Source organism: Fundulus heteroclitus, chromosome 19 (genome assembly GCF_011125445.2).
Source record: "Fundulus heteroclitus isolate FHET01 chromosome 19, MU-UCD_Fhet_4.1, whole genome shotgun sequence".
Lineage (NCBI taxonomy): Eukaryota > Metazoa > Chordata > Actinopteri > Cyprinodontiformes > Fundulidae > Fundulus > Fundulus heteroclitus.
In genome coordinates, this window is record NC_046379.1 from 13,250,216 (window position 1) to 13,273,792 (window position 23,577).

Below are 23,577 nucleotides of genomic sequence, written 5' to 3' on the forward strand. Positions count from 1 at the left end.
CCTCGTCTTCTCCCTGAAGTCATAATTTAACTAATTAAGGTGTGCTTTTGGAGAGGATCTTGTTATTTGTTGCCATGGTGGCAGCAGAAATCAATGCCGCTCGCTCAGTCTGGACACCCCCCCCCCCACCCCCCCTCCCTCAGGCAGCTCTTCACATGCAGTTGTGAGTGACATCAGAGGGGTCTTATCTGCAATCTGCAGAATGCTAGCCATTCAGAGAGAAAGGGAAACACATGTTTGGACATATATCTCCTGCTGATTTGAGCCGGTGTTCTGAATGTAAGAGAGACAGAGAGACAGAGAGAGAGAGACCATGTAAGATAGGAAAAAAAAAAAAGTAATACGGTCAAAGAAGAAAATGATCGAGATCAAATGTATAAGCAAAACATAACGGAGGGGAGGTTTCTACAAGTCCAGATTTAAAAGTCAGTCTTTGCTGTCCTCACTCCCTTCTTCCTTTTTATACACAGACACATCATATAATGCCGCATGTTGGAAACGATACACATTGCCTGAGAGGAGGGATCGGTTTGGTAAACCTCCCCATAATCTCATCTCACAGATGTAATTAGTCATAGAGAACGGCAGATGATACATATGTAATCCCTCTATGGGGGCCGAGGTGCGCAGGGGAGCTCCATGGCAAAGAAACAAGCACACCAAATCCACGCTTATCTGTCCCTGTTTTCCTATAACGGCAGGAAGGTTGTGGTGGTAATTGGGCGGGGGGAGGGGGGAGGGGGGGGGTGTTAGGCTCCTTCGATGCTGCCTACGTGTTCCCTAAAAACCCTCGCATGAGTCAAAGAAGCAGAGATAAATTTACCTTTTGATTGTGACATTTTTATAGGCGAGCCAGTGTGCATGCTCACAGAAGTAGAAAAGTACTTTTTCAAATTCAAAGCGCCTTCAGACTTAAAAAAAAAAAAAAAGTCCCACATCCCACCTTGAGGGATACAAACTTAAGTTCTCATGTGAATATATAAAAAAAGAAATCCAACGGATCATCATCAACAACAACAACAACAACAACAACAGTGGTTGGTGGATTTTTCGACTGTGGCACTTTTCTATTATGACTAATTCATGTCATAAAAAAGCCCATTAGAAAGCACTTGATGGAGGCACTGCACAGCGTTTAATCACGCTTAATATATGCATGTGCCGCTATCACGGCTGGGGGGGGGGGGGGGGGGGGGGGTTGGAGGGGCGATGTGCAAAAGAAGGGGGATGGGGGGGGGGGTGGCATAGCACATCCATCTTGCTCTTGGGCACCTTTGTGCAGGCAAAAAAAAAATAAAAGAAGTATCCCGTTGCCGCAGAGAAAGACGTGAGAAAAAGAGGAGAGGGAATAGAAGATGGAAATGAGTGTGTGGAGGAAAAGAAGAAAGAAGGTGGAAAGGAGGAAGAAGACAAGGGAGCCTGAGTGGTGGATGTATGAGTCCCTGATGGACCAAAACGAGGGGTGGATTTTAAGCACACCGACCTGGAGCTGGAAGATGTTCCTGTTTCTTAAAACTAAGATGAGGGAAAACTTAAAGAAAGAAAGACGAAATCCTCTACATAAAGAGTCCAATACGCTCCACTTTTATTGTTTATGAGGATGATTTGATGGAAGAAAATCAGAGAAATTAATGCACAAAATATGCTATCTTCAGGTCCCTGGACGATTATTGTATGAGCTGGTGCATGCCGTAAAACACTGGAAATGAGAGAAAAAAACAGTATACTGTTAATACAATGGCTGTCAAACTTCTTAGGCTCAGTCCACCTTTACAGGAAGAAAAATGTTAAAAATATTTATAATGTGCAGTTATTTCTTTATTTTCTCAATTTCTGTTCAAAAACACAAAAAGATGTTTGTTCTAGTATGCACTTTTATTTATGCAGTATTTGTTATGTAAATAAATAATTAAATAATAGTAGTTTGTAGGAGTAAAAACTAGTTCTTGATGGACCAGTGTGATAGTTTAGTGCTTGGTTTTGTTACTGATTTTGTTTTCTAAAGTAATTTTCTGGCTTTAGGTAGACATCAGGTTTGTGCTAAAAACTGTGTGGGATTCAGAGGCGTAATGTTACCAATAACGTTGATTTATTTTATGCTTTTAGCTGTCAGATCAACAGGTCTGTTTATGCATCTTCAACAAACCCGGGTTGCAACACAGGAAGGCTATGCATTAGTTCTCCTTGCAAAACTACACAATATATAAATAAAAGGGCACAACCTACTTTTTAAATTATTTTGTAGCTTAGTACCTGATCAGTATTGGAAGAGAATTCTGTTTGTTTGTTAAGCTACTTTAACGCAATTTATCCAAATCCAAATAATTTATAAAACACATTTAAAAAACAACAACAACAGATTGTTGACCAAAGTGCTGTACATATCAATAACACAAATAATAAAAAATAAAACGAAACAGACATAAAAACAAAGTACACGGCTGACTCATGAGGGAAAAACAAACAATTCAAGCTGTGTTGAAGGCCAAGGAAAAAAGGTGAGTCTTTAAAAATTATTTTAAAGAAGACAGCGAAGAAGGTGCCTGCCTAACATGCAGCGGTAATTGCTCCACAACATACAGCAGGAGCTGCAAATGCAAAAGCCCCGTCACCTCTGACCATCAGCCTGGACCCTGGAACGGCCAGGAGCAGCTGATCAGCTGACCTTAGAAACCTTAAAGGATGATACGGTCGAAGCAAGTCTGAGAGAAAGTGTGGAGCAAGGCCATTTAAGCATTTGACAACAAATACGAGAATTTTAAAATCAATTCTGTAGCTCCAAGGGAGCCAGTGAAGAGCAACAAGAGGCCCCCAATAACAAGAGACTTGTTTTGTGTCTACATAAAGCAGAAAAGCATCCATCCATTGTTGTGAGGAACTGGCTGCTATCCACAGACGATAATAAATGGAAAACATCTTACACACCATTTCAGCTAAGCCATATCAAAGAACCAACTTTGAGCTGCATCTTTAGGCAGCTAGCAAGATTACTGTTTTTCGCATTTCATAACTAGACTACAAAATATAGAAATTAGGGCCAAACGAAGAATTCAACATAGCACTAAATACAGGTGCATATCAATGAATTAGAATGCCATCAAAAAGTTTACTTATCTCAGTGATTCAAATCCATATGTGAACTAGAGATCGGACATCAGCTCTGATATAGACTAATTAGCTGGATCGGATAAATCGGATGAATGAATGTCCAGCATTCCGATCCAGGCATTTTAATACCGTTATAGCGATCAAGTCACTTTGATTCTATGTTTACAACGGCGGCTACTTTATCACGCAGAGCACGCAGAGCAGCTAGCGATGAGCAAACACAAAGCAACATGGAGCAAGCGCCGGACCGAGCCAAGTCTGCTATTTGGAAACATTTCAAACTTGATACGCCAGCAAGTCCGACTGCAACATGCAGCACATCTGCAACATGAAGGCTGTGAGAGGTGGTGATAAAGTTGGGAAATGCAACACCACAAACTTAAATAAGCACCTCCAAAAGTACAATGTATAGAGCTCGCTGGCCTTTTTTCTTTTTAACAATGTTTATGTCAAGCCTTATGCCTTCACTCACATGACAAGCTATGCGGTTCATTCATTGAACAGCGGTATCGGATTGGTTTCGGGTATCGGCCGATATGCTCAGCCCGGGTATCGTATCAGAAAAAAAATGGATCGGTGCATCTCTTATGTGAACACTGTACAGATTAATTGCACACAGTCACATATTACATGTTACTTTAAATAGTTAGGGCCAAAAGCTAAAGGATATCCAAAATATATTTTCTCACACGACATAAATATGAGAATATCTCAAGAAAGGTTTTTTGTTACAGAAATTTACCCCTCCTGAATCGTAAATATATGTATAGTATGTATATGTACTGCACAGTATTTTCACACACCTGACTTTGTCAGACCACCTTTTGCATGAACTGCTGTATCAATCCAGCTGTATTGAGGTGATCAGGCCAGGGATTAAATTAAATCCTCCATTGGATTTAGATCAGATAAATCTGGAAGAATCGCCGGCCAATCAAGCACAGTGATACCAAGGTCATTAAAGCAGGTGTTGGTACTTTTGACAGTGTGGGCAGGTGTCAAGTCCTGCTGGAACTGATGTCAGTGTTAGTTTCTTGGACAGTTTCTTACTCAACTTTTTTAAAACAGTTTTTCCTTCCACTCAACTTTCCCTAAGAAGGCTTACATACAGCCACTAGAAACATCCAGCGTCTTTAGGAATAACATGTGGCTTACGATCCTTGTGGAGCGGGTCCATACCTGTCAGGTAAACAACAGCCGTGTCTACACGTTTATGCAGGCCATAACATATCTATGTTGAAAATCCTCTGCCTTATACAATTTCATAATCTTTTGAGAAACCTAATTTTGGATTTTCATTAGCTGTAATAAAGATCTTTGAAGTGTATGAATGTGACCGTTTAAAAGTACATTTCCTCCTCATTTAGTGCATCTGCGCCTTTAACTCTTGCTCTCGTACCTGTTCCTCTATTCCTATTTCCCCACCCGCGCCGACAGAGACGGTCGTTCCTCTCTTCTACCGTGTAGTCCATGTGTGAAGGGCATTCGAGAAGGCCACTCTCCAACCACAGGGAGAGTGCGTGTGAGCGCTGAAGTGTGTTTGAGCGTGTCCTTGTGTTAGAGCGCAGGGTGGGTGCTGTTGCCAAGGGGATGCCATGGTTACGAGGTGCCAGCCAACCAGCTGACGGTTTCTCTCTGGAAGTGGCGGCGCCTTTGTCCTTCATTCGCTGCGACAGGGCCGCGCGGCGATGCCTCCCGGTCGCCGCTAACTGGACGAGACAGCCGAAGCGATGGGACTGCGGGACCGTGCGACGGCTGGGAGGCCCCTGCCCATCGATCCCCTCCGCTTGGTGCGTGTTCGAGTGTGTTTGGAGGAAAGTGGAGGAAGAAGAAAAAAAAGAAGCAGCAGCGAGAGGCTCCCGGATGGAGTGGATCGGCTGGAGGCTATGAATTATATATGGAGCCAATCTGTTCTCGGGGCAACTCGGGGCCCCAAACTCCTGACTCAACTCGCCACGCACACTTACAGACGTACACAAACATTCAGACCGTGGACCGGAATAAACCCAACACACACAAACAGGCGAAAGAAAAGGACAGCTTTTAACATATTAAATCCAGAGAAAAGCTACTCCTCCCCCCCCCCTCACTTCAAACATCAAACAGCTCAGGATGGATGGATGAAGGAGAAGCCATTTATTTTTGCCCATCTAATGAAAGCAGAGCGCTCCGCAGCGCTGCCAAGTCTGCGAGCGACAAAGCGCCACAGGCAGCATCTTCCGTTCTTGACATTCAAGCGCTGCTCTTATTTATTTAGTAAATTTACTTACTAAGGAGGTCAGAAATGAATTATTTGGCGAGGATTTGCCTAGGAGCACTTTCCTCTTCTCTCCTCATTCCTCATCCAACATTTTTCTCCCCTCCATTTCCTTTTTAGTTATGGCTCTTTTTTTTTTTCTCTCCTGTTCAACTAAGTGCTTATTTTTACTACAGCTCGCCTGTTCCTATAGCTCGAGGAACTTTTTTGCAGAGTGTCGCTAGTAGCGTTGGAAAATCATTTGCGGACCCAATTCCACCCTCTGAAGCTGCTGCCAAGGAGAAGCTTATACCTTTTAAGACTTTGTGTTCCCCTCTATGTTTTTCAAAAAAAACATCAATCTCCAGCTGCCTAAAAGTCTGTTGCGCACCTCTCTTCCAAACAAGCTTACACCTCTTCCTCATTAACGACGCTCACAGCAGACACAGGCGGCTTTTGCAAATATTCGTCCACATTTCAAAGAGTAGATTTTCAGGGATAAGGACGATCTAAAGACTTTGTGAAGGAAGGTACAATGTTAAATGCCCCATTAAAAGAGGGTATTGCATATTAGCCATTACAGTTATTTAAATATCAACTGCAATACAAATCGGAAATTAACTGAAGATGTTTCAGTAGGACGCATTTCAGTAAATCAGGATATTGCTAAAGTAATGTCAGCAATTAAATTTAAAAAAATCAAATCTAAATGTTATGTAGAATCTTTAGGCAAAGAATATGTTTCAAGGATTTATCTCAATTTTCACTGTAATTTACAACTAATTCTTCACAACGATAGATTAGAATGTTACATCAGACAAATAAAAGGAGGATTTTTAGTTTGCGAACGTTGAGTTTCGGCCCACACAATCATGTTAATGACTGCTGGCTTGACGGTCGCTGATACCCTCCACAAGGCTCATATGCCACAAAATATCATTGCAAAAGAAGTTAGCTGTTCACAAAGTGCTGCATCCACGCTTTTCAATAGAAGGGTAAACACTTTATAACAATTTATAATGAAATAGTAAAAATAAAATGGAAAAACAGACTTTGTTTATGTGACGTTAATAGTTTTTAACGCCTGCTAGTCCGACCAGCATGTTCAGCCCCGAGTCAGTTGTTGCCAATGAAAATCAGATCTTAGCTCTGGTTGTTGGGAAGCAGGTTTACAGGCATCCTTATAAGAATAGATAGTTTTTAGTTTTGTGTTGTTTTTTTAAGATACTTTTTTTTAACTTTTTTACTATGGCTTTATGCCTTAATCCTAAATCAGTTCTTATTGATTGTTTTCATTTTGACATAGGACGACAAAGCAAGGTAAACAAACCCTAATAATAATAATAGTCAAAATCAAACCAATTGAGTTCCGACACATAAATTATGTGTAAATGTTGAAAGATCCATATATATATATATATATATATTATAGGGTATAGAATTGGATTCGGCAACAAGACTCTGACCTCGTTGCTCAAGGTGTCATGAATGATGGGTAACTGAATCATGGATGTTTGGTTGGTGGAGGGGCTGAACACTAGCAAAACCAGGCAGCAGCGAGGCTTGACATACGGACCTCCCATATCTGCGAGGTATGTTAGATACTGTATGTTATAGTTAGCGTGGGTTAGGGTGGAGGACGTACACTTAAGCTGTCTATTCCAGGTAAATATCTTAGCTATATGGACATATTATACCATTTTTATTGGGGAAATCCGAACCGTTTGTTTAACCAGCAGCCCTCTTTTTCAACGGGTCCACAAGCCTGTAGGGCAACACGCCCTCCTCCTTCAACCGACTCAAACTGATTAGCAACCAGAAGCGGGGCAGTTGTTTCTAATTCCAGTCTTGTGGTGGGGGCGAGCCTGACGCGGCTCAGGAGGGAACAAAAAACACTCCATGCGCCACACCTAATGAAGATTTAATCTGGGCCCACGCCTGCAGCCCTGGGATGCCAGAAGTGGTCTTCCTCTGCTCATTTCAAATTCTTTTCACTTTGTGTAATGAAGTCGAAGTGTGTTTACTAATGTTTTGGGGTGTGTGCGAGTCAGGAGGGGACGCGGAGGCAGCAATGTGGAGGATTATAGGTGGAAATGAAATGAAAGAGGAGGACAGGAAAGAAGCAGAGACCTGCTTATGGCATTTAACTAACTAGGCCCTAATTTGAAAGTTTTGTAGCGGGTGGCTTTGGCAGCTAGGGGTTGATTCTTCAAAGTAAAAAAAAAAAAAAAAAAAAAAAAATGAAACAGACATGTGCTACAACTAACAAGTTGTTTCTGAGACAGCGCAAAGAACTAAGTCGGAATGTTTCACAGTGTTGCAGGGATGTGGAAACACAAACGGGATGCTGGAGCCTTTTTAACTGCAGGTTTTTCGGGGGCCAATTTTCTCCTGATCTCCCTCAGATGTGTAAAGTGGGATCTGAGGAAGAAAAAAAACATAACAAGGCCGTGTTGGAGACGGCAGAGAACAAAAAGCAAATTGGAGAGAAGAAAGGCCGAGGGAGATGAAACAGTCTGGGTAGGATAATAGAGCTGCACAAAGATGAAGAGGCCGATACAGTTGGGAGAGTTGGTGAAAAAGAGAGAAACAGGTGGGAGGAGAGAGGGGAGAAGCTGACAAGGAGGGATAAAAGAGGGCAAATGAGTGACATTGGGCAAGACCAGCACTGAGGGTGAGACAGAGACTAACATAAAAAGTTTTCTGCAGAAATGTCCACCACAACAGTTCCCTTCGCCTTATCTTTCTGAAATTAGTCAGAAAAACACTTTCTGCCAGAACATTAATTCCTCTGTTTAGTTTTTAAACAAAGGCAGCATCAGAAGAATAGCTTATCTGAAATTTTAAACACAAGTTTATGCTGGCAAGCAAATTTAGTCCTCTAGCTTTTTTTTTTTTTTTTTTTTTTTTTTTTTACAAACCCTCAGTTGTTCTACATACTATACTGTGCCTTGGGAAAAGTACTTTTTGCACATTTTGTCACTTTAGTACCACAAACTTTAATCAACATCTTTGGGATTTTATGTATTGGCCCAACACAAAATGGTGCATAATGGTGACTCGGGTGGAAAAAAATCTAAAACATTTAAAAAAAAATTTAACAAATAAAAATCTAAAAGGTGTGATGGTCATTTGTTTTCATACACACTTCCACTAGTAGCTCTGGTTGTGCATTTGGCGCCATAGTCTCTCAAGTTGTTTTTGCAGCCTTTAACATATTTTCTTCCAGGATTTACCTGTATTTAGCTCTATTCATCTTTTCATGCCATCCCACCAATTGACCAGCTTCCTCATGTCTGCTGAAAAAAAGCAATCCCCAAATCACTATGCTGCAAATTCCTTTATTAATGTTAATTTTTCTTAACTTTTTATGTAGGCCCCACCAGCCTCCACAGCTGCTGTGTCTCCTATAGGAGTTCAGGACTAACTATGGTTTTATTTCAATACCAGCTTTCTTCTGGCCCTTTTGTGGAGTGCTGTCGACCCATTCTCCGTTCTGAGCTGTGGATCACTGCAGCTCCTCCAGAGTTACCATAGGACCCTCGACTGCTTCTCTAATTATCGCTCTCCTTGCCTGGCCAGCCAGTTTATGTGGACCACCATGTATTAGGTGTGAGGTGGAGCCATACACTTTCCGTTTTTAGATGATGGATGAAAGAGTGTTCCATGAGATACAAAAAGCTTGGATTATTGTTGTATACCCTAACTATGCTTTAAACCTCCACATAACTTTCTCTCTGATCTTTTTCCTGTGTGTCTAACTTTTCATGATGGCGACAGCTCACTAATGTTGTAATTTACTATCATTAAATTTCACAGAGACGGACAGTTAAATACTAGTACTTTTTAATTACTTGCGCTGGATTTCATTTGGGTGTCTCAGAGTAATGTTGCACCAAAATACATATGCGCAAAACACATTTTAGAAATAACTTTATAGAAAACTGAAAGAAAACCCAACTATGTATAATTTTTCCTCCACTTCACAATTATGGCGTACTTTGTGTTGGTAAATTAGATAAAATAGCAGTAAAATCAAATGATGTGGGTGGTTTTCAGTGCAAAAAAAGTTATGTAAGTGAAATACTTTAGCAAATCACTGTTATTTGTTATTTCCCCCTCTACTGAAGGGATGCTGTGATTTGATAAAACACCGTGACAACTAGAAAAGTTGTCATTATACAGATTGAAAAGATATGAAAGAGACAGATATCGGAACAGGCAGGACTAAACCTTTGGCTTCCAGTGTTGATCTGCACAGCACTAAATGCTTCACTCTACAAAGAGGTGAAAAGCCCAACTCAGGGAACCTTTCAGTGTTGATAGTAAATCACAATAGATCACTTTTCAGCTAATAGGGTATGAATGAGACAGACTGAGCCTTGCTCCGCAGTGAGCGACACCTCTCTGGTTTCTTGGTGCAGAGACTGACAGCCGGCCTCATTGGGCTCGGTAGCGGGGATCATGTCATGTCACTTCTTATTGACAGCCCCGCCATCTCCTAATGGCTTGTTCAACAATTGCACTGCTGCCTGGGTACCAAAGTGTGTGTGCGTCTGTGTGAGAGGCAACGGACCCCCTGATGCACATAATTAATCATACATACTGTCAGGCTCCCCCAGTGTCGGCGAGTGAACAGAAATCTAAAACAGTTTTAACTTTTCTGTATAAGCTCCCCCAACGTGTTGTCTCGTATGATACTGATATGTACGATGATTTCAGCAATTAATCTATTATTTGTCAATAAGGAAGGACATTTCATGATTGTTGGAAAACCATAACTAGATTTGATTATAAGGCACAACATCATTTTCATGCAAATGTTTTTTTTCCTTTCCCCCAAGAAGATAGGAAAGGAATATCTATGATGGTGTAATTGTAGAGGATAGGGAAATTTATAGGTCTGCATGGACGCCCAGACAGTAGACTAGTAGGAGAAAGAGGTCTGGCTGTATGTGGGATACAGGTCTAAAAGGGACAGTTCAGAATTTCTGAAGTGGGGTTTGTTAAACATGTTTTAAGCAGTAGATAACTCTTTTGGTGTCTTCTTCTGGTATACATCCAAATGAGTTGATCACAGAGGCTGAAGCTCATGGCTAGGCTGACAGGGGCCAAATACTAATGTAGACTTCTACCATCTTAAAACAACTCCAATCTTAAAAATGTAAAAGTAATTTAAGCTAATGCTTTTATTGAACTTTTAATACCTCATCATGTTCACACCGGCAGGTTATTTATGGACAACCTGGTGAATATTTAAATGGGAAAGAGGCGGTGTGCCAGTAATGTTCTATGTGAAACACATTTAGAAAACCCAACATGTGAAGCATTTCCAGCCAGATAAACTATAGAAAATATGGTATTTTTCTATACAATATAAACAAAAATTATTCAGTTTTAAAACCAGATTACTTTGAATTGAAACGGTTCTTAATTCCAGAAATGCTTCACATGCTCTGTTTTCAGGAGGATTAGTGGTGGTGCACCACCTCCTAGCACAGTTTCTTACATTGGTTATTATCAGCTTCTCTGTAAATAACCATCCAACACGAATGTGACTACAAATATGTCTTTCAGATATGAAATTTTTCAGACAGGAATTGTCCGCTTCGGTCTTGGCCCCTGTCAAAATAGTTTTCTTCAACCTCTGGGACCAATTAAACTGAATCTTATGCTAACCCTAAGAGTGCTATTAATTATCTGAAATATATCTTTAAACTTCTGTCACACAAGTCCTATCTATGGAATGTGCTGTGATCCACTTTGTTTTGCATATAATGCAAGTATCAAGATAAAACAGTGCATAAGGACAAAAAAACGTATCTATCTATCTATCTATCTATCTATCTATCTATCTATCTATCTATCTATCTATCTATCTATCTATCTATCTATATATATATATATATATATATATATATATATATACACCATAGTAACTGCGTCACCGTCTTGAGATCAAAGTTCAATGTCATAAAAAATAGCCTGATTGCTGGCAAGAGCTCAAATAACTATTAGCTAACAAGTAGAAGATGGGGCCAACAATGCTGCTAGTTATAATGCTAAAATGAATTAATCTTCATCAGTGCAGACAGAGCATCTACATGGCATAGCATGAGATTTATTAGCATTATCAATAATTCAGATTTTTTTGTCTGCATATTCAAAAAAATTGCAGTGTGTCTATGTACACCATAGAAATGCAGGGCTGATACACAATAATATGATTGGGGAATTACTTTTGAAGACAGCCTGCAGAGCATAAACAACAAAGGGAAGTTTCCGCTGAAATTTGAGTCATGTTTCAACAGAAAATCAGCAAAAACTGCTCTCACGATGGACTATATATGAGGAATGAGAAAGTCTTCACAGGCAACCATTGTGTTTTCACAAGTTCCCTTCAGCAGGGTTCAGGGAAAGTTTACTGCCCACACAATCCCATAAGAAATCATTGTCTCTGGCATCACCAGCATTCATACAGTCCAGGCGCCACCGCTGATGGAAGAATTAAACCCTTTCCTCAAAATCTGTTAGCGCATCAAAGTGTTTCGTTTGTGTGTCTCTGGGTGCTTGGTGTCATTTTCATCTCGGGTGCTCTCACAGTTAAAACTGAAGTGCACATTTTCTTCTCTTATATGATGACAGTACTGTATGCACGCCACACTGCCTTTTGAAAAGCCAATATCTGCTTTTCTTCCTTTTTGCAATAAATGGCTCTGACATCAAAATGTCAGGGACTTTATGAAATGTGTTAAGATAAGTGTAGTTCTATAAATGGCTCCCAGAAGAGTGAAAAACAAACTTTCTCAAAAAAGTGCTGGAAGATGAAGGTGATTATTAGGTCTTGATATTGACATAAAGTTTGCAGACTATTTCTGCTGCACTGACTCAGTTCTCGTTTTAATCAAACAAACTGAAATAGATTAAAAGCTTGTCTTATATATTAATCCATATTTTAGTTTAAAGAACTGCAACAAGTCTCCACTTGTGTTTTGTTTACAAGTAGCCACTACTTGGAAATTTCCATAAAGTGGTTTTCAAGGACTTTTCTTTCTTAGGCTTTCTAAATGTCTTCTTATCGCTGCGCTATAGAACTGGATCAAAAGCAGTACAAACACTGATAAAGTCTCTGCTGCAAGAGAAATTGCCATTAGATGCAAAGTAAGATGCCATTACAAATGTACCAAGATATCTACTGATTTTCTGCTTGGTTGTAACTGACTGATGGCTGCTTGGTCAAAAGTCAAAAATCAGAAATATTTCAGATTAACAAACCATACGTGGTGCTCTGGATCCCACTGATTTCAAAAGTTTTTGGTTTAGCCGTTGATATCGAGCAAAGAAGCGAGGTCTTTTCAAATAAAACCAGACAAAGCACAGGGATGTACGAGACTAGACAGGTTTGCAGTCCGTTCAGGCTGCAAGGGAGCAAGAGAGAGCATTACTTTCAGCAGATAACAGGACAGCTGGACAGAGTACAGTAAAGTTACTCTGTTTTATTTATTTAATTTTTGAGCCGTTGCCTATGATGGAACCACGTGGATTTGGAAGTGTTGGCTGCCTTTCTTAAAGTTATACTAATGGGCAATGTCCTAAAATATATACAGCCTAAAAGCTACTTGTTCAAAACAATAGCAAATCCCTGTTATGTGACTGCTTCATGACGTCGCCTTTCATCACAGCAGGAAAACCAGAAAAAATAATAATGTCAATGAGTTGTTTTCCCTATATTGTAGTTGTGAAACAAACATAGGAATTTGTTAATATCAGGATTAGGCAGGTGAAAGAAAAAAATATTTAATAAAAAATTGGCCTTCAGAAATCTTGCCAGAAAGTTGTTATTTGTGTAATAAGAATAGGTTTTCCAATTTTGCACCCACAAACAGCAAATGGTTTAAATTCTGGTCAAACAATTTTTCGTCCAACAGCGTAAATGTCTCCCCATTTAAAGGGAATTCAGGTCTCCTGTGACCTTGCGGTGCGCTCACCTGTTGTGAATCGAGTTGGCTACCGCTCCCTCCTGAGGCTTGCGATTAGATGGAGGACCCATTCCTGGCCCAGCTGGTTGTGGCATGCTGGGAGAGGTGGGACCCATAATTGGATAGGTCCTGTTCTGGCTCCCAGGGCCGTGGTTCCGGCCTCCGGGCCCCTGACCGTGCATGGGGCTGGTAGCATTCATCCCCAGACTGTTGGACAGGCCGGGCCCACTGTAGCTGCTCCCGGCTGACCCAATGTAGTTAGAGGGCCGAGGGTAGTTACCTGGATTGTAAAAACAAGAAGATAATCAATTAGGGGAAATAATGTGGTTTAAAATTTATATATCATAACATCAGTTTTATCTTGCTGGCCTGGATGGATTTAGTGATATCTTGAAAATATAGCAGTCACATAGGCTTTAAAAATGTGATATAAATTATGGATGCTTGTCAGCTCATGCTTTTACATGTACAACTCCTTTAAACAATCACACTGGGACAGGTAAAGAATGAGAAAAATGTAAAAAGATAGACCAAATTCTTATTCATGAATTCTTTGCGCGAGAAAAGGAGAAGAAAAAAAAAAACGTTTAGCGTGTGTTTCTGATGACATTTTCCACTGCTGCAGGTTGCTGGATAGCCTTGGGAACAATTTCCAAGCTTAAGGCTGACTTTGTGAAACACTTGAGAGGAGCTCTAATCTGCAGTAAATGCTTTCTTGCTGCCCTGGAGTGCCACGCGACCATGATGCCAGAAGCTTTCCTAAGGCACACTTAAACCCTTCCATTTTGGCTTTAAAACCTCAGCTCAATTCCAACTGAGACACGAGAGGAGGGACCATGCTGGCAAATACAACATGCATATACAGCGCCTTGCAAAAGTATTAGCCTTTGCACATTTTTCGCATTCAGTCATGCGACAACCACAAGCTTTGGTGCTGTTTTATGGGATTTCATATGTAACGGAACAACATTAGGGTCTTCTGGTTGGATGAGATCTAAATTAAACTTTTGGGCCTACCTGTAAAAAGCTGAAAACACATCAATCTGAATACACCTCTTCAACAGTCAAACATGGGGGTGGTAGGATCATGGTGTGTGAAAGTTTTAATTCAGAGGCGACTGGGAAACTGGTCAGAGTTCACGGGAAGAAATATGGAGCCAAATACAGGACAATAATGGGAGAAAATCTTTTAGAGGACAAAAAAGAGTTGAATTTGGGACGGAGCCAGAGCTACAGTAGCATGGTTTGGATCAGAGGGTGTTCAAAGGGCAGCCGGTGGGGCTATTTGAAGCCCTCAGAATGATTGTTTGGCCCTCAACTACAGCTAAAGAACAGTATAAACTTTACCCATCTGCATAGGTGGTTGATGCAGACGGACAGCTTGGAAAAATATTTTAGGACACATTTTTATAGACTAATTAAAATGTTCCTAAATAAAGGAAACTGTGAAGCCGACATGAGGAATCCGTCTTTCATAAGGAGAGTTTTTTTTATTTTGTAAACTTTATTATAACTTTTTGGTAAAAAGGGCAACAAGCACTAGGCTCTTTTTTAAAAGCAGACATGGGGGCACCAATTTAATAAAAGTAGCTAAAAAAGGTAAGTTTTTTTTTTCATTTGTGATCCATATTCTCTTTTTATTGCTGAGATTAGACAAACATTCACATAACAACGACAACTGACCCCAACAGTTTTAGGATACTGTATTCAGAGCTAATGTGATTTACTAATCTATTTTCTACAAAATCCAGCTACTGTGTTTTATCAAAGTACTGAGTGTTTGAGTTCTCAATGAGCAATTAAATACATTTAGAATAAAACAATTTTGTTTTATTATAAAAAAAATATTCACATTTCTTTTTTACTTTCAATCTGGCGATTTTGGCACGCAACACACAAAGTCAGGACACCCCATGTTCTAGATCAAGGCATATTCATGTGTGAGGATGGACTCAGTCACAGTCCAGACTTAAATCTAATTCAGAATCTGTGACAAGAGTTAAAAACTGGTGTTTGCAGATGCTCTCCATCCAATCTGATTGAGCTTTTTTTTGTTGTTGTTGCAAAGAATGGGCGAAGGTCTGTAGATGTGTAAAGCTGGTAGAGACATGTTTTAAATACCTGCAGCTCTGGTTACAGTTAAAGGTTTTTAAACACAGTATTCAGTCAGGGGGACTGAGTACAAATCCATGCCTTCCTTGATTTGATTTTGATTAGTTAAAGGTTTAGAAAACTTTGTATCCTGCTCCCTCCACCTGACATATATGTACCACTTTGAGTTGGTATATGCCATAAAATCACAATAAGATGAAAAACAAAACAATTTTTGACAAAATGTAAAAAATTTAAAGAGTTTGGATACCGTTGCAAGGCGCTATAAATTCAGCCACACTAAACGACACCTGCTATAACATGCGAGTGCTATAGCAGAGTATCCCTCTGCAGGCACTGAGCCGCTTCTACTGTGATGCTCCCTTTTCAGGACAAATCCCCTGCAAAATAGAAATGGAAAATGTGGCATCCCCCATTGTAAAGAGGGCTATTTATTTTGATTTTATTAAGGGTGCTTTAGTTGGTGTTCACTGCATAATCCCCTGAGAATATGTCAAGAAAAGGGGATCAAGCCCCTTTAAAACCTTGAAGGCTTTTAAACATGCTCAAACGAAAAGAAGTTAAATGACTATATTCCACACAGGAGGGGTAGGGAGAAAAAAAAAAAACCACAACTATGAAAATGGAAACGGCTTCCCACTGTCCTCGAGTCGCTTCAGCGGAAAAAGCACCATCCACATGACATAAGCCTGTGAGGCTTTTAAAGCGGCAGAAGGAGCAGAAGGTGGGAAAGAAAGCAGAGGAACACAGACAAAAAGGGAGGTGTTGGGGGGGGGGGGGCAACCTCCCGACCCTCGAGATAGGATTTACAGTCAATAGAAATTAAAGTCTTTCCCATAAAAGTCAACGATTCCATGTGAATTTGTCCAAACGCTGTAATGAAATCTACACTGGGAGATGAGGGAAGCTGCAGCGAGCCAGTGAGCCGAGTATGACTGACACCTGTCAAGGGTTTTAGGGGTGTGATATGCAGGCTAATCAACAGGGGCGGGGTAGCGGGGGGGGGGGGGGTGGTAGGGTGTGCATGATACATGTGAAATGTGTGCCTGAGTGAGAATCTCTTCCACTGTGAATGCTTTAGAGAGCACTCAGTAACACATTTCCAACTTTCTAATATCCAAGTGTGAAAATCCTGGGAACGCTACCCCGCTTAGCCCAGCTGGGTGGACTTCTGCAGATGAATAAGGTCCCAGTCAGTGACCTCTCTCAGCCTTTTTTTTGGACAGCTGTTAAGACCCGTGGCTGCCTGCCACACATTCTACATCGCCTGGGCGGACTCAGTCGGTTTTGGGGCCTGTGACTGACCGAGTCTCCAGGAAACCTTCCAGGGACTTCTTTATATCATACAGTCCCATTTGGACAAGCTGCTTTCCATTTTTTTTTTTTGCAGATTAGCTAAAGAATCAAACGATACACAATGCAAAATGAGTATCTCAAAGTTTCCAGGATAGCAATTTTAAGTTTTCTTGTTTATCATGAGACTAAAATGTGTCCAAAATTAGCATGCATGAACCAGGTTTCTTATCAGTTTTTATGCAATACCTTTTAAAAGCTTTAGTTGTGAGCTGGGATTGCCTCATCTGAAAGAAGACATCATTACTGGGGGGGTAAGGTTAATATAAGGCTCTCCAATCAAGACTCTTGCTGTGTCCTTACAAGAGTGATTTGTTTCCTGAAGGATTGCCAGACGGCCTCTTCAAGGACAGATAGCGAACTAACCCATGACTGAACGCTCAGCCTTTAAACCTCAGGGTGTAATTATTAAAGCTTTTCAAAGACTCTCTATTAGATTCGCTGTTAGAGTAAATCCGAGGAGAAAGTTGAATCATGTGCCGAGGTAAAGTTAAAGGGACAGTGTGTGACTAAATTTGGCTTTTAATTAGCAAAAAATCAGTTATTGCTTTTATAAATACATATCCTGGCAAAGTCTCATAACCTCAAATCAAACATGAAAACTTTTGTCGTAACTTAGAATTAGTAGTTTATAAATACATGGGTGTCATGTTGCAACGCTATTTCTGATTTCAGTAGCCGAAAGGAGACAAACTTGTCAGCCATGCGCGTTTTCCCTATCTGTCTTCTATATGAGAACGTGCTGTCGGTGGAGGAGGAGTAGAAAACAAGCAAAGATGACCGTAGATCACTCTATTGGCAGTTTTCTGTTAAAACGGAGGACCATCCATACTCTTTGCCCAGCGAGCGGGAAGAGAAAGTAACCAAGATGAGGAAAATGTCCGGTGCTGGTAAATTATATTCTTATTAATTCACAAACTTTGTTGTGTTTTACTTGAGGCTTTTTGATTGACCAATATAAAATAGGTGTGAAGTAAGCCAGATGCAGGTCTAGACTTTAACTAGGCCATTATGTCAAATAAATATTTAGATGGAGATTCAGGAAACAAAATTAAGCAGGACCAAAAAGGTAAGGCAAGGAGGATATCATGTCTTATTTGCACCTTCTTGTGTCCTTATTTCTTTGTCTTTATTTCGAGCATGCTTCTCCATATTCAGAGCCTTTGAGGGGGAGTGTTGCTCATATTTAGAGCATGATGGAGAGGAGGAGAAGGCGAACTCACGGTGCTTCGTTCACAATTACACGGAAATTCTCGGCTTGGTCATGGGTTTGGCGGACGCTCCTTCCAGCGCCGGGTTTTAATCCCTGCAGTCCCGCGGGAGAGCTGGAGTGTGACCAAGGAGATTACAGTCTGCTGCTTCTCTCAGCAGACTGGACCGGACGGAGCTAACAGCCGAGGCAGTCTTGCGGTGGAGGAAGGTGGGATGTGCCCTCAGGACCAGCGAACTTCCATCAGCGAGGAGTGGAAACGCAGATTACACGGCTACATGCCTGAGCCGCCGAGTACAGGAGCCAGTGCAGGGTGAACGCTAATGAAGTGAACATCCTCCTTTTTTTTTTCTCTCTCTTACTTTTCATAGCTGTAGTTAAAGGTGGATAATTTCACTGGGAGACAATGGTAAGAGCAATTTCAGTAACCCCTTAAAAATAGTCGGACTATTTGTTGTAACATGATTGGTTGGAGAGATGGCCTTTTTTTGCAGTATCTCTTGTTGCCTGAGGCCCCCCACATTCTCCTACAGCCACCTCAGCACCTTCACCACCAGGGTTTTCTGAGCCACAGCAGGGCTGGGGTTCACCTTGGGGCGACTGAGCTCCTCAAACTGTCAATTTTCTCCCAAGACTTACCGACTCCTCTAGGCACTGGCTTGAGTCAGGAGTGTTTCTTTTCCTTTTTTTTTTTCCCCTTTCTTTGGGCCGATTTAAATTGAGGCTCAGGCTTAAAAGTCCTGTCTGCAGCATGGTCATTACCAGCGGAGTGCCTTAACACCCTTGAGGTGGGGAAGGCAGTGGAGGGAGGAAAAAGCACAGCTGAAACAGACTCCAAATCTCTGTTCTGTAATGGTATAATGTCCTTCTATGCCGTCTGATTATGTGTCTGCTGTTCTCGACCGTGTCCAAGTGCATGTCTTTACAAACAGCTGTTGTAGTCATCTGAGTCCTAAGGAGGGCCTGATGTCAACAAAAACAGATCATCTTGACTTTGGATGAAGTGGGTTTTTCAAAGGACCGGCGTAAACATTTAGCAGCTTCAACGTTGTTTGGAATTGCTGAGCTGACGTCTCACTGCTGGAGCTCATTCTGACAGCAAGAATAGAGAAAAGGGGACTAGTTTTGGCAAGCCCGATCACCATACATCATACTGTTATGGACTTATCCACAGACAGAATTGGAAACAATAGCTTTGCTTTAGATCATTTCATCCTGTAGTTCCAAGTAAAGCACATAATTTAATGCGTTGTTACAGGCAGAAAACCTTAAACTCTTGAAAGCATGAAAGATAAATTACTGGAAAAGTAATTTTAAAAACATTTTTCTGAAACAGAAAGAACCTTTATTGTTACACATCTAAAAAAAAGGATGGCACAACCATATATAGAGGATAATGTGATGTTTATAGAGGGACAGTTTTGAAACCTGTTATTCTCTATGGCTGCACAGAGAGAACAGATTGTTTACTTGAATAGAAATGATCATGAGACTAAAAGGTGTATGGGGCATAGATGATTGGCCGCTTATTGATACAGCGACACTGAGCACTTTTGCTACAAAAGAGCAAGGAATATGGAGGTGAGCTCTGTGAAATAAATTGCCTGTAGTGAAAGTGGATTTCTCCTCACAAAAAAAATAAACAAATCTGTCCACAAAAAAAGTATGTTTTTTTTACCTAAGGATTATAGAAAAATCTTCTTTTAAATCTTAAATATGGGATTTAAGGTAAAGAACAACTCAAAGCTAAAGGTTGTTCTGTGAAGCAACAGCTACGACAAATTAGCAGGGGGTAAACAGCCAGACCACGATGTAAACACGGCAGCTTTTTTATGAAAATAAAGTTAGTTTTTTGCCAATATATCAACTTCCCTGACATCCACACATTATTGTAATTTGGTTTAAACCCTCATGAGTAACACACAGACTAATTATGTGGATAAGAGTGAGACTCACACAATCACTACATGGTGACACAGCCGATAATAATAATAGTGACCCCTGTGGGCATTAGAGGAACTGTGCTGGTCAGAACCGCACTAGAAATTACGTCAAACACCAATGTGGACGGAATTTCAGTTTTTCAAATTACAATTTTTCGAATTACAATTTTTACCATAAGTGTTCACTTGCCTCTGCGGTGAAACACAAGCAAACAGAGTTCACCACAGAGTCAGCACTTTAAATTGTTTGGTAGAGTGCCAGTTTGATAAGTCTCTAAGCTGTTGCACCCAGGAATTTTTTCATGACTTCCTTGTCATCGAAGGATAAATAATTAAATAAATTGTCACTTCATGAAACTTTGCTATCACGTCCTGAATCTATGTTGAGTTTAATGTTCCATAACCAACCTCACATCCCTTTAGCAACTTCCAGCTGTCTTGTCGGCTGCCTTGGGCTTTCTTTTTTCTTTTCTTTTTTCTTTACATGTTGCTCGAATCCAGACATGGACATGAATATAACTATTGTTAACTACAAGCATAGACACAGCTGGATAGGAAGAAAGTTTTAAAAATGATGATATATGCCCTTTAAACAAGCTCAACTCCAGTTGTTTTCCATTAATAAAAAAACAGCTTTTTCCTCTTTGAAGTTACAGAGCACAATTTGTTTTATATTCTCGCAAAGAGTCTTGCGCTGTATGTCTTTACTGAAAATGTTGTATCACAGAGAAACACAAGCTCGAGCTCTCTCAGCACAGACGAGCTAATAAAAAATAAATAAAAAAATCAGCAGAGCAGAGTTCAGGGACTTGGAGCGAGATTCTGCTCTGGCTAATTTGTTAGTGCACCGGCGAGAGGGAAGGGAAGCAGATGGAGCTGTCATTAAGAACAATGACCAGCAGCTGTCTGCCCTGTTCGACACACACTCACCCCTGACCTGGCCCTGACCGTGCCCTGGAATCCCTTTGAATCTGGTGAAACATAACTAGGACTGAGTTTATAACAAGGTAAAGACAAAAAAACAGCAAAATCAATCTGCGAAAACACATTCCTCCATTCGCTGCAGTGAAGGATGTGGTTGGTGAAAGCCATATTTCTACTTTTTGTTTTGGAAAATGTTTTTTGAAAGGCATTTCTGAATTTATAACATTTTTAGCAGCAGAACAATTTCCTCAGAGGATTCTTTTTAAGACATTTATTTGTCGGCATGGTTGCCAACTAAACTCCCATAAATATAAGATATTGAAAGAAGGTAAGAGAAATGTGAAAATTATATGGTGTTTGTAAGGTGTCCTTTAGCCTGCTCAAATTGTAAGATTACATATAAAGACATGAGGAAAGCATCTTGACCTAAAATGCTTAAGCTACAATCCCAGAGTAACAACTGATGACGTTTATATTATGCTTCATTTAACAGAAGCTAGGCCCAAATGAAAAAGAAAAGTGCCAAAAAAAATAACTGAATAAAGGTGGTGCAAATCAAAAGCGTTACCTGAACATCAAGAAGTATAACTTTACCTACATTTAAGATAAGGTAAGAATTACTCATTTTATCATTTATGGTTTGATATGTGGGTTTGTATTCTGAAAACATAAAATGTAGCACCAAAAAGCACTGGGTGCACTTTTATCATATATAAATGGAATTATTGTGATACACAAATCGAATCTAAATATGTTTTATCTGTACGCTGTATGTCATCCAACTGAGATTTCACGCTCATCTGCCTAGAGAGCTCCTTCCAGGCTAGTCCGCCTCGCTGTCGCTCTTCTGCTTCCTTAATTTTTCTATTTCTCTTTGCTTACTGGGCTGTCAGCCCAGCCAAAGTCACATTAAGAGATAAGAGTGGGAGGAGAGGGGAGACCAAATACCAAATGCATTAGGACTATTAATCAACATTAACAAATGTGAGGGAGCGGCCGCAAATTTGGGAAAACACAACCACGGACGGGTTCATTTATCAAGGTGACACTTTAAAACTCGCATTACCCAAAAAGAAATACCACAGTGTTTCTTGTGGTTTCCTGCCAAGGGCAGAAAACAAAGTGCAACAGCAGATGTCCCCATTTGTTTGATGGCCAGTCGTTGCATGATGGAGAAACAAATGAACGAATAATGCCTAATTATACAGACTGATCCAATCCTTTTTTTTCCTTCATTTTATTTCCTGGATTGTAATAGATTTCTTTTTTCCTCTCTGGAGTATCGGAAAAATGCTTAGACTAACGCTTAATGAGACATTTTCTGGCAGGCACATCAACCCAGGTGCTTTCTGTGAAATACTGAATGAAGAACTACTGGTCAGAGGGCAACATGGAGTATTTAGGAGCTGACATTTATGTTGTTTCTGCAGTGATCAGTGACTTGCCATAGTATAGGGAAGGAAAACATCATTTCAAACAAAGAATACATATGAAAATATCTTTGTTTTGCTTGGATATTGTGCATTTTGCTCCAAAATTAATTTCAGAATGGAGTATTTCCTCTGGTGCCTGAGGAGATATGTTTGCATGGGATATGATGTAAACAGAGCATGTAAAGGCAAACTGAAGTTGAACAGAATATTTATAAACAGGATAAAACACTCCGTGCTGTAACTGCTTCCCAAGTTAATAATTTTATACTTTTTGGGAGGGAGCCCTTATTTAGATCCATTCCTCCATTGTAAACTCAAGCTGTCACAACAACAAAATCAGTGCGGAGCTATACTTTAAATCCTGTAGCTGCTGTCAGCTCAGACAAATCAAGACACAACTAGTACAAATACCCCAAAGAGCTATAACAAGTATGATCACATGCATTTGCAGAGGTACTTAAACTTCCTGTTTAATCTGATTTTTAAATAGGGTCTACCATCTGAAAAAAATCTACTGATGAACAAATCCTTTCAATATAATTTGCTTTAAACTTACAATCAAAGGAAATTGCACTTCATATCTACTGTTGCACGTTTTGTCCATAAGGCAATCTAAGTCTGACAGTAAAGCATAATGAGCTCCCTAAATGTATTGGAAATTTCCCTCTTAAATTTGATCTACTCGAAACTAAATTTTATACCTTGACCAAAAAAAAAAAAGAACCCTTTTACACACAAATAAACAAAACAAATTAAATTAATTCAAAGTGCAGCGTGATAACATCAAAACAACTGAGATAAAAATGACAGATAACCAGAGAGAGTTAGAATAAAGAGCAAATTAGAGTGGAAAATGTCACTATCTGCCTCCAAGAAGCTGATTGAGCCAAGGGCCAAATGAAATCATTTTTTATTTTGTATCAAAATTAATTTTTCCCATGTTTTATGAACTAAACGCGTTCTTTGACTTAAACTATCTATTTATATGGTTAATGTACAAACCTGCTCAGCTTGAACAGAAAAATATTTAAATATACTGAGATGTTACCTATCCAGGGTGTACCCCGCCTCTCGCCGATTGATAGGCACCAGAACCCCTCGAGACCCCAATAGTGTTAGAAAATGAATGGATGGATGGATGGATGGATGGATGGATGGATGGATGGATGTTTTCATATTTTAGTAAAGCCTGTCAGTTATCTGTTTTTTTGTAATTTAAAAAAGGCAGCAGACGAGTCTCATACAAAAGTAAAAAAAAAGCCTTTTTATCTCAAAATTC

General features: G+C 40.2%; 1 protein-coding gene across 4 annotated transcripts in view; it reads right to left on the reverse strand.

The window, feature by feature from the left end:
* The window catches only part of LOC105925919 (AT-rich interactive domain-containing protein 1B), a 259,649-nt gene that overhangs the window by 27,503 nt on the left and 208,569 nt on the right, over positions 1–23,577 (reverse strand). For all 4 annotated transcript variants that reach the window (XM_036150964.1, XM_036150965.1, XM_036150962.1 and 1 more), the window contains one exon: positions 13,333–13,603. In XM_036150964.1, coding sequence (XP_036006857.1) covers positions 13,333–13,603 — 271 coding nt within the window. The remainder of the gene's footprint in view (positions 1–13,332; positions 13,604–23,577) is intronic.